The sequence below is a fragment of the Lethenteron reissneri genome, chromosome 41, assembly GCF_015708825.2.
Source record: "Lethenteron reissneri isolate LAM-NWPU_2019-01 chromosome 41, ASM1570882v1, whole genome shotgun sequence".
Taxonomy (NCBI): domain Eukaryota; kingdom Metazoa; phylum Chordata; class Hyperoartia; order Petromyzontiformes; family Petromyzontidae; genus Lethenteron; species Lethenteron reissneri.
Window position 1 is genome coordinate 4,970,966 of NC_083819.1, and position 12,094 is coordinate 4,983,059.

The 12,094-nt window shown below is 52.2% G+C and overlaps 1 protein-coding gene across 4 annotated transcripts in view; it reads right to left on the reverse strand.

The window, feature by feature from the left end:
* Window positions 1–12,094, reverse strand: part of LOC133352700 (pleckstrin homology domain-containing family G member 1-like) — a 106,152-nt gene that overhangs the window by 67,067 nt on the left and 26,991 nt on the right. For 3 of the 4 annotated variants that reach the window (XM_061568521.1, XM_061568522.1, XM_061568523.1), the window contains one exon: window positions 6,956–7,341. In XM_061568521.1, the coding sequence (XP_061424505.1) occupies window positions 6,956–7,309 (354 nt within the window). In that variant the 5' untranslated portion in view covers window positions 7,310–7,341. Of the gene's footprint in view, window positions 1–6,955; window positions 7,342–10,811; window positions 10,971–12,094 lie in introns of those variants that run through there. The other variant, XM_061568519.1, reaches the window with a different exon arrangement.

Genomic DNA, 12,094 nt, shown 5'->3' on the forward strand with positions numbered 1-12,094 from the left:
GAAATGCGCAGTTGCCGATAAAGACGTCACACTGCGGCGCTCCCGGCGTGTTTCTCGCGTGGCACCGCGTGCCGTTCGGCACGATGCCTGACGTTTCGCCACCACGTGCCGGGAGCTTCTCCGGGAATTGATTCGAGTGGATCACTCGATGGTTAGTTTAGAATTTCCAGCTGCAGCGTCGAGAAATGGCAACACGAGCAACGCTGCACAATCGAGGGAGAGAGAAAAACGTCGTGCAAATAGGAAATAATTAAATTCACAGCGCCGGGCGTGCGTACACGTACACGCAGTCGCGTGCGTACACGTACGTGTGTGCCCCTGGGGGCCGCTCCGCGTCCCGGCTGCTCCGCCGCAGATTTATTCCGCGTGAACTTCGGATGCATTATTTATGACTGTAACGCATTCTGAATGGCACCTTCAACGTCGCATGTAAATGAGGGTAAAGTGAGTTTGTTTTATTTCCATCCCCTGAAGGCCGTGTGGGTGTTTTTATTGTAATGTGGTACTTTCCAATCAAGGGTGAAAGCGTTAATGCATAAAAGCTCCATCGGTCCCCCGTCCATCTGTCAGTCCGCGTGTCTATAACGTGGGGGTCACGATAACGCTTGTAAAGATGGTCCAAAATAAATTACATTTTTGTACAAAGCTGCAATGTTCTTTGTGACTTGCACTGTGGAAAACTGGATCTCTTGACAAAAGGGTTGCCCGAGGGTGGAGGGGTTTTAACCCTTGTGCCAGGTCAGTGGCAACTGGACTGGTTTATACTGCAGAAAAGGACCGCATGTGCATCATTGGGACCGCGTCACCAATTCACCCTGGCACCACGTGGAATGACAAGCATGAAAACGTCTCGTGATTGGCTGTCAAAATGTCCGGGGGCGGAGCTAATGAGATTACTACGGTCGTAGCGGCGATATCTCAGCGAGGTCTCTCCTTACCCATCGTTGTTTAGATGTCGAAAACCCAGGAGGTAAGTGAAACATTGGCTCGCGATGACGTCCCGAAGTGACTTCACCTCGCTGCATGGCGGGGGAGCGTTCCAGCACCCACGCGTGTGCACGAGTTTTACTTCCTTGTTTAAATTACATCATGAGGGCATTCCATGGTTAGTCTTAGAAAATGTTCAAGTGGAGTTAAGCGAACGAGACGGAACCTTGCCCCCTCCCCCCCCCCACCTTTGTGCCACCCAAAGCAGACTTCAGTTGTAAGAGGCGCGCATCACCCGAACTGTACAGCGCCAACACTCTGTCGGCTTCGGATTCTTTGACAATTTTCTTTCACGAGAATATCCACCGCACAAACAGGGACCCCCCCCCCCAGCCCCTGGCCGCCACCAGCGCAACGAGCCAGCGCCCCCCACAACAAGATCCCAGCAGTGACCCATCTTTCACTTTACGATTTACAGCTGAACTTGTGAACCTTAATGGCCACACAGGTGGAGGAGGAGGTAAAGGTGCAGCCCTGCAAGTGCTTGCTCACCCCACTGCTGCCAGAAGAGGCCTCCACTAGAGGCAGCCATAACATTGTTAAAGAGGCAGGAGTTGCCCACACCTTACCCCACCGCACACGCGATCTTCCGATCGGCTGACCGAGGTGACGCCGTTTATGCCGCTGAGTGGACAGAGGCGGGAGGATTTCACACACTTGCCCATCTTTCAATTCCCGTGGTAATGGGGAGGTGAATCCGGCGACCAACTGGATAGGTCACATAATCGGGTGCGATCTCCGCGTATTTTTTATCCACCGCCATAAAATTCTTGGCGGCTAGCCAGGCATCTCGAGCCAAACGTCTTCTGAAAATAAAAAATGAAAAAAGCTTTCGGGGAGACCGCCAAAGAGAAATGAGCACGGCCTAAAAAACGAATTTGACCTCGCAGATTATCCGACTTCGCTTTCTCGCAGTGGATAAGGTTGCCGTGAAAATCTTCAGTCAGCCAGCTGGCTGACGGAGGAAGAGGAGGAAAGGTATTTTTTGAGAGGGTGGTAACGGATGCTGCCAGTGCAACAAATCCCGCGCAAGCTCTCGCCACAAACACCGGTCACGTTAGGGAATATAAGCGGCAGGGGCTTAATTTCTCACTCGATATTCTCCAGAACGCTCGCCATAAAAGGCAGTTAGACACAACCACCAGAGCAAAAGGCACATGCCTACCCGTAATGTTTCATAGATGATTTTACCCCACGTTATTATATTACCCGATGTTGCGTTACCTGATATTATGCCGATAATCTTATACAGTAAATACATTCGTTAAAAAGAGGCTGCATGGAAGTAGAATTTCAGAATAATTTCTGCAAAAGTGTTCCGGGCGGCGGCTCCGGCTGAAATGAAGCACCGAACAAAACCGGAGCGAGAGCCGTCGACATAAACTGGGGTGAACAATATTGGCAGTGAATTTACAGCCCTTCGTCAATCCGCTTGTTGATAAAAGCCTCCCGCACGCCGCATCGCTTTTTGCCTCTAGCGCAGACTTCGAAACAAAACAACTACGACGACAACAACAACCGCGAGGGGCAAATAAGATGCGCCCTGCCGCGGTTGCGACCAATAGCCGGTGTAAGAAGACACCATCTGGCAGGTGAGTTATGGCCACGGAACCGCGCCACCACCTCCCTCCTCCGCCTCCTCCACCACCCCCACCGCGCCGAAATCGGGCAGCTGCTCGCCCGTGCCTGCGAGAGGCTGGCACGGGCCGCTGCTTCCAGACGCCGGTTTCAAAGCTCACGCGCTCAAGAGCTGGCGACGAGCCAAATTGCGCGGCGAGAGCCGGGGTCACGGATCGGTGTCCCCAGCGCCCGCGAGGCACGGCGTGTGTAGCGAGGCTGCTGCTGCTGCTGCCGCTGCCGCTGCACTCGTCCTAGGGGTCGTGCTCCTTGAGAGTACCCCCCCCCCCCACACACCGCGCCCCCCCAGAGAAATGAGACTCAATTGGATCTCAATTGGCGCGCCGGGGCAGGTGTCTGCGGGAATGATTTTTGAAGTTGCGCGGCAAGAGTAAGGCGCGTAACGATTCGCCGATTGGTCCGTTTAAATAAGCTTCTTGCGCTCGCGACGCGTGCGTCGTGCCGTGTACGTAAGCGTCTGTCGTAGTCTGGGATTCCCTTCCCCCAGCCGTCTGTGCTCTTGACCCCCTGACCTCTGCTCAGCGCCAGGTTCACTCGCAAACTTCCTCTGCTGATGACGCAAGTCTCCGATTAGTACGGTTGGCTACGTACGGTGTGAAAGAAGTTCAACCATACACACACATATACAAGTCTGCCTCTCTCTCTCCATTAAATAAATATGCCACGCTGTTACTGAACAGTCACGTTCAGACAGGGGCACGCTGCAGCAGAGAATTAGCGATCTTCTAAAGAGAGGAGACTGACCGATGATTTGAGAGAGTGGGGGGGGGCTCGGGATGACCGCAGAATTTCCGCAATCAAAATCGCCGCCGAGAAGCAGGGAAATGTGCCGGCCGTCTCAAATAATTGAAATCATCATTAAAACACAATGGGGGTGTGCACCACGTAGGTTTGTGTGTGTATTTGACTTCGTGGGGAGCGGTGGTGTAGCGGTTAGCGCACTGCGCTACGAACCAGGCAACCCGAGTTTGATTCCAATCTCATGGCCAACACCAGTGACGATTGTCTGAAGCGGTCCTGGGCCTCCTCTAGGTCGACTCAGCCTCAAATGAGTACCTAGTGCGGTGAGTAAACATCGCCACTAAGGAGACAAAGGCAGCCAGGCGTGGTGCTGGCCACCCACCCGTGTGCCTAGCCAGCCTTCATAGGTACTTGCCAACAGCACTTTCCCCAACAGTCTGTTGAGGCTATACGGGGGATCTTTGTCTTTGTATTCGACTGCTGTGGGAACTTCACGTTCCCGTTGTTGAGGTTCCATAGTTGTATTTGTTATTATTTTGTTCCAAGAACATACTGCGCACGCTGTAGATTGTTAAAGATGTTTGTGTACGCGTGTGTATGTATATATATGTCATGCCGTGCGTGTGTCACTTGACACCCAGGGCAAGCGTGATGTTCCACCGCGAGGGATGATCCGGGTTAAAAAAAATGTTTGAAATAAAATGAAATAACAAAACAACCGCTCAACGTAACCCCCTCGCACCGCACCTGAATGACGAAGCGGCAGCTGCCGATGTTCCACATCGCGTCAGGTGGCAGCTCCTCCTCTGCCACCTTTCACAAAACAGTTTCTGGCGTCTCTTCTCTCTCTCGCTCTCTCTTTTGCATGGCTACGGGTTGAGCAGCGGAAATAAATCGACATCTGCGTCGCGAGCCCAGCAGCTGCTGCTGCTGGCTTCGGAGCGTGGCGAGCAAAGATCGCTCGCCCGGTGGAAATCCTCCGGGAAAAATGGAGGAAGGCAAAAAAAAACCGAAAACGAGACGGGCCAACACAGAACACGGAGCCAATCCTGGCCTGTACCAGAGCGCGCAGCTGCCCGAGGATTATGCGTCGAGTTGCGAGTACGTACGTGCGAGCGTGCGTGTGTCCGTAGGTGCGGCGGTGAGCGCTACTCGGCGCTACGAACCTCCAGCGGCCCGAGTTCGATTCCTGCTCGTGGCCAACACCAGCGACTGTTATATTAATCGGTCCTGGGCCTCCTCTAGGTTGACTCAACCTCAAATGAGTACCTGGTGCGGTGTGAACAAACATTGCCACTGGGGAGACAAAGGTGGTCGGGCGTGATGCTGGCCACCAACCCCTCATGCACCGTGCCGGCCTTTGTACGTAGGTGCTCGCTAACATCACTTCCCCTCGGAGTCTGTTAAAGGCTATATGGGGGATCTTTGTCTTTGTCCGCACACCTAGCATGGCACAAGTGCCGGTTGTTACTGTTATTCTGTGTACTTTTGTTGCAAATGACAGCCACAACATTCTTACATCTATCATTACTGACAACTGCAAACGTATAGCTGTCATTCTGTTGTGAATGACGTTCTACAAAATATGGCGATGGTCGCAAGACACATCTTTCTTCGTACTGTAACCAAAAACCACACCGCACGACACGCCTTCTCTCACGTAATTGGCAATCGTCACAAAATACATCCCGTGGCCCGTCTCGCGTTATTTACAACCATGGGTTACACCTGTCCCGCTGGAATTGAGAATGGCACAATGCATCTGTCGCTCAGCACCGCTCGGCTGTTTTGTGTCGCCGCCGCCGCCGCTGCCGCTGCCCGCCGCGGTGAGCAGCACTGGCGATATGTAGCCAAGCGTCTATTCGGCGAGTGACACCGATTCCTATGCTCGAGACGCACACAGGCAGAATTGTGCTTTGCAAGAATCGATTATTTTGACGATTATTGCAAATTATGTTAGGAGCTATTCCATCGATCTGGCTGCCGCCTGATGAAGCTGGTTGTAATTACTGGAAAAACGTCGTACTCGGATTGTAAGTGTTGTGGCTTGGCTCTCCAACACACAACCGTTATTGCTGTACTAGTGACGAATTGGCCACGTTCTCTTTACGTGACAAATCTTACGAGTTGGCTGTGTCGGGTGGTGGTGGGGTTTAACGACACATTCATATATTTACGCGATCTTACCCAATAAACCTGTATTATGGATGATATTGGTCGCAAAAGCCGACGTGTTAAACTATTCCATCGTTGTACTGTACTTCTACGCTCCAAAGTACACGGCTCCCCATCATCGGCAACCCACGCCGAGGTATGGTCAAATAATGCCCACGACCCATACAGGAGTGTGGAGGAGGCCCTCATCCAGCAGTGGGCGGACAAACGGGCTGTACATGCACTCATAAGTACATGCACTACTGGACATCTGTGAAAAGTTGCTTTTGTGAAAGATTGATTCCTCCAGCCTAAATAATGATTCTGGATTCCAATTAATATACCCACGACATGGCGCTTCCTGGGCGGCACATTAGTGCCAGAAAGGCGCCACGTGTCAACCAGAAATAAATTCCGACCTGACAACAAAAGTACAGCTTGACCACAACAACAACAATGACGAGAAGAAAAGTGCAACTAAAGAGAGTGGAAAAGGAAAACAATCCATTTGTGGGTCGCAATGAAAAACCCGAATTCACCACAATTCATCGACTCACTCACTTGGGGTGGGGGGGGGAGCAGGAGGAGGGGGGGGGGCTCTATTTGTATCGTGCTTTGTAAACACAGAACGATCACTCTGCTCTAATCGCTGTGCTATGGGGTGGACGGTGGGGGGGGGGCTGCAATAGAGGAAGTTGGCTCACCAAACTTGGATTCCAATAAAGTGTGGTTACTGAACAATGCCGCCGCACCTTGACCACACGCAAACTACCCTCCAGAGGCCTTGTTTGCAATCTGACTACACAGCCCGGGAGCGTTCGCAGTCGGCAAGCACCTATTAAGGCGAGCATGGCTGGAGTGCGAGCGGGTCACGCACTGTCCCCTGCTACTGGGGTTTCCACCGGTTCGTGTTTAACTCCTATCCGGTTTTGACCCGGGACAGTCCGGGACTCGGCACCTGTGTGCGGGCGACAGAAATTGATTTGTACCATCCGCTGTTGTTGTTGGAGGGCGACTGCCTCCAACTGCCCAGTCTGGTCCTTCACGAGCCTCCTCCGTCGAAGCCAAAGTCCGTTCAGCTCCAAGTCATCTTGCACCGCGTCAGCCCATCCCTTCTGTATTCCGTGACGTGCCCGTTTAGCCCCCTCGATTCGGCCAAACAGAAGATGCTTGGGCAAACCGTGGCTGGCCATGAGGCCGACATAACCCAGCCAACGCAGCCTTGCCTGCCACAGAAGCTCCCCAACAGGACTGTGTCCAGGTAATCGGTTTAACCCAGGATGTGTCATAGGCTGGCCAGCCTTCACTTTTCAAACTGGCGCACGTGTTCCTGTAGGAGGGCATAACTGTGACCGAGAAGACCTGGAGCTTGGTATGGAGCGGTAGATCAGGCAGCTTCCACACACTCCGCGGCGCGCACAACACACACACGCACCTCGATGATGGAGCGCAGGTTGGCCACGTAGGTCTTCTCCGTCTCCACCAACTCGTCCACCACGCGCTTCACGTACAGCTCCTTTTCAGACATTGGTGCCGCCCTCCCAGCAGACGCGGCGGTCCCTCCGCCCCCGAGACTCGACCTCCTGCCGCCGCCCCGATCTCTCACCGGCTGGATCTCGATGCTCTCGGGACCGCCGGACCTTTTAGAGCCCTTCGCCTGCAGTCGGTTCATGATCACCTTTCTCCGGCTGCGCTTCTTGGCGGAGGGCAGGTCGCCGTTCCTCAGCGACGGGGAAACGGGCAAAGCCACGGCGGGCCCCCTCTCCTCCGTCTGGTGGATCATGGTCATGGGAGGCGATGTCAACGTGCCGGCGGAAGATCCTACGGCGGGAAACATCGCAACCGCCAAACCAGCGGTGGGGTATCAGCACAATCGTCGCCACCGCGGTGAAGCCACCACCATCGTCACACCACCACCAAGTCACGATAATCGTCGCCATCGCCGCCTCCTCCGCCAGTAGCATCGCGTGACCACCACCGTTACGTGACCACTATCGTCCGCTTGCCATCATTGCCTCATCGCCACCGTGAGCACCACCGCCGCAATCGCCACAATCAACACCAACGGCGGCATCAGGAGAATTGCCGTCGCTGCCGTCACGCAACTGCCATTGTTGTGTGTTCACAACCGGGACAGCCATATTTACTGCAATTACCATTCACTAGGCAGGTCTGAGCCTGGATAGTGCTTGGATGGCCAATCTCCATGCATAATAGGCATTACAGGCTGCAGAGTTGTTGGCAGCAGAGGCAGTACAGCAACATCCATTGCTTATACCGCACTTCGTCCAGTTCTATGCTTCCCGTAGTTGCTAACCCACTCGGACCAGACCAGCGAGAAGTAGCATCAAGTAACGCTTGGGACCCACATGAGGATGCCCTCATCCAGCAGTGGATTGACAAAAGGGCTGCACGTGCACCTTCCTCTACTATATTCACCGTGATCACCACCATTGGAGTCAATCAACGTGGCCACCGTCACCACCACCACCACTATGATGAACATTGCCACCACCATCACCATAGTCACTGCCACGATAACCTGCAATGTCACGACCATAATGATTCTGACATGACCACCACCCAAATGCAACGACTTTCATCAGCAGCAGCACCGGCTGCCGTTCACCGCTGGGTCGATGGCAGTGCATGTGCCAGACTATGTTGCACGTTGTCGCCATGCAGAGTGGTGAAATTCCGGCTAGCTGGAGGTCAAAGGGCAGACGCAGGTGTCAAGGGTCACCTTTCGGTCTGCAACATCCTCAAGGACATCCTCATCATCGCCACCTCCACCATCGCAACAACTGCCACCGGCTTAGTCAGTGCCACAGTGGTGGGAAAAGTTGCAGAAGTCATAGTAATAATGAGTACTTTTGGAGGTTAACCGCTGCGAATGTGAAATTCAGTTGGTCTTCCGAATGTTAAACATCAACCCAGTGTCAGTCACGGGCATCACGTGGTCATTCACCCACTGTTTACAGTATGGTGGTGTTAAGTGCCCATAGCACCCAGTGTTTGCCCCTTACACTCGTGGGCTTTGAAGAAGTCCAATTTACCGAAGCTTTTTTTATAGATTTCTTTTTACACACACAGCCCTTTTGTGAATCCGATGCTGGATGAACGCCTCCCTCCCCCACGCCATGTCCACTCGTCGGGGATCGTTTGACCATACTTCGCCACGCCGGTCAGTGCGGGTTGGTGATTGGGGGAAGCAATACGTGTGAGTGGTATATGAGTAGAGTACATCAATTGATGTCGCTATGCTGCACCCAATGTAGCACCTGTTAAGCACGGTTGTTACCCATACACACTAAACTACTAAACCATTTTTATTTGACCAGCTAAGGTCCAGAGCGATATAGCTCTTTTTCATGACCTGGCCACAAATGATAGCCCAACGAAGCGGCTTATCGCATGGAAATTTAGAGCAGATTCTAAATGTGGAGGGAAAAACCCGCAGGACCCGGAGAAAAATACACTCGACCATTGGAAAAAAAGACAGGAAAACTCCAAATATACAACAGATGTCAGGGTTCAGGATCGAACCCACAAACTCCTACGTACCAGGCGAGGGAGTCAACATCTCGCCACCGCCGTTCTAGCACCTAGGCATGCTCAGCCCTTCCTTATCTTCCGAGATACGACGAGATCAAGTGCATTTCAAGCCACTTGGTAACATGTTTGTGCTTTTATTAGGTTTTTTTTTATCACACACTTTCACAGGGTCGCGTGCTGTTTTCAATGACCGTTTACTTGGCCATACATCAAGCTGTTTGAGGGTAAATTAAAAGCACAACAATAGTTATGAATTAAAAAAATAAAGTTTGGTTGCAGTCGGTGTTTGGTGGACGGACAACTCATGATGGTTTATCGTGTAGCATTTTTGCTAAATACAAGTATATAAGCAGTACTCCACGTGTATATATATAGATACATGCTTTAGGCCCATCAGCCTATTTGCTTTCCAGACCAAAACTTATCGAGCCCCATTGATTTAAGCAAACTACCTGTGGCCTCGTTTAGACCTTCTGTGGGGTTACTGGTCGTTATTGATACGAGCACTCCCATCTCAACGACAGTTGTATACAAAACACATGACGCAATGTTGTGGAGCATTATGGGTAAAATCATATATATAACGTATTCTTGGTTCTTTCGGTAAAGTCACGTAGATAGAAAACAAAAATAATACAATTAAAAATAAAACAAAATTAAAAGCAAAAAAGCTGATTGGCTCTCGAGACAAAATATTAACCCGCAGCATTCGTGAGCGGGGGAAAAAATGTTGCAGGGCACAAAGCCACTGGGAGCCCAACACGGAAGCGAAGCCCCTGTCCAGTCCCTTTAGTAACCCCGCATGCAAATCGTCTGCCGCGGTCCCCCACCAACACAGATGTCGCGCGTCTCTACAGTTTTATTTCGTAAAAAAACCCACCGCACTCGTAAAACACAACAATTTGTGCTTCACAAGGGCATCTCAAGGCACTCAAAACAAATACTGTAGCGGAAACAGGTCGACTAGAGCCAGTTGAAGAGGAATTGTATTAAATGACAAACAAGCAGATGACAACAAAACTACACTCGGACAGGCATCAACTCCCTTTCAACGTGTCATTGAAAATCAGCGGCGTGACATTTCACGCTCCGAATTATTGCATCTGACCCCCTAACCCCTAAACTCAGCAACCCCCCCCAACCCCCACACTTTTCCCAGCTGCTCACGTCCACAGAATCCGAACATTAAAAAAACTACAATCGGGTGAATAAAAATCTCACGCTGTGGCCATGAAATAACTGAAGCGATTCATTCCCAGGCGAGCCGAGCACCGTGGCGACTAGAATCGCCGTCACGGCGTTCTCCAGACGACCGAGTCCGTAGGGAGAAATCAAAATAAAGAAATAAACAGGACGCGGAAACGAACCCCCCAACCTGCTCTCTCGTAGGCCACCGTCACTCCGTCAGCGGCTGAACATTAATTGCCCCGGCCCTGTTTAAACTACAACGTCCGTCCGTTTGTTTTCTAAGCGGAGGACAAACTCAAGAGGGCAAGACGGATCGATCGCTCCGTGGCGCCCCGAAACAAACCGCTCACTTTTCTTCGTGCCGCACGCGCGCACACGGCGATAACAACAAGCAGCAGAAGCAGAAGAAGAAGACGACAAAAACCCTCGCAAACTTCAACGCACGACCACAGACGACGAGGACAAGCGACAAAATAAAAAGGCATCTTACACAGCGTCGGCAAAACAATGGAAATACGACGGAGGAGAGAGGAGCGCGCGCGCATTACCTGCTGTCCAGCGCTCGCCCGAGTAAATCCGCTAGACATCGGCACCGCGCGCGATCCACGCCAGATTCATCACGAACGCGGCAGTCTCACGCGCGCGCGCGCACAACGCTGATCTCCGCTCTGAAACGGCGGAGGGTCTCGTGACGATCATGGGGGGGGGGGGGGGTAGGTCTCTCAACTGCGGCGCGTCACGGCGCCGCTGGCACGGCGAAACCAGCGGTGACAAAACACAGGAAAACCCCCCTCCCCACCCCACGATCCATGCATCCGGCAAGTGACTAAAGTGCACTGGAAGGGGCGGAGGGTTGCGGAGCGAGCGGCTGGGCGATGTGGGGCAGGGGTGGCGGGGCGAGCGTGCGTCATGCTCCAGGTGCAGCACCGCCTCTCTGCGGCCGGCTGGTTAAAGTCAATGGTTGGCCACGCTGGTAAGATGTTAGCTACCTCGCCTGGTATGCTGGAGGTCGTGGGTTTGATCAACGACCCGACGCCTGTTGTATATTTGGAGTTTGCGTGGCTCTCTCTCTCTCCTCTCTCCGGTTTTTCACTCCACATTTAGAATCAACGTGTGCTTTTGAGTGCTTTTGAGCCTGCTATCAATATCCACGCGGTAAGCCACTTCGCTGAATTATCATTTGCAACCAGGTCGCTTCTGAAAAACAGCTATATAGCTCTGTTGGCCTCACCTGGTGAAATAAAAAAAAACATTAGTTTTTAGTTTAGATGTGGAGAAGTCTGCACGCATGCTGGACGGATGCCGGCTCTTTGTGTGCTCGGATTCCCCGGAGATCATATCAAGCTGAACACTGCTGACTCAGGGGCCAATGAGTGGGTCAATGCAATTTGGCAGCATGTTGGTGTTTTTGGACCTTATCTGCTTCTTGTATTGTCCACATGCAACTACGATGCAGTATATTATATACAATTAGCTCCACGATTATGAACGCTTTGAAGACGAGAGCATTTGTCCGCTTTCAATCGCGAAGTGGATGTTTACGTGGGCGCAGTCTGGCAACCGATTAGAACCGGAACACAGCTCGCAAAGCACCACCGTCATGCCGGATGCATTCGGACGAACCCGACTCTTTCTTCCAAGCTGGGCTGGCGATGGTGCACATTCGGCGCCGCGCGTGTCGAAACCACCAACTTCGCCCATGAATACGCAACGTTCGCTAAAACCATAATTCCTATGTATTTAAGGCGATTTCAAAACTGCATCCGTAACGTTGCCCAACTTGTGGAACTGCCCATGCGGAGCTCACCGGTTGACGAGGGCCAATTTTAAC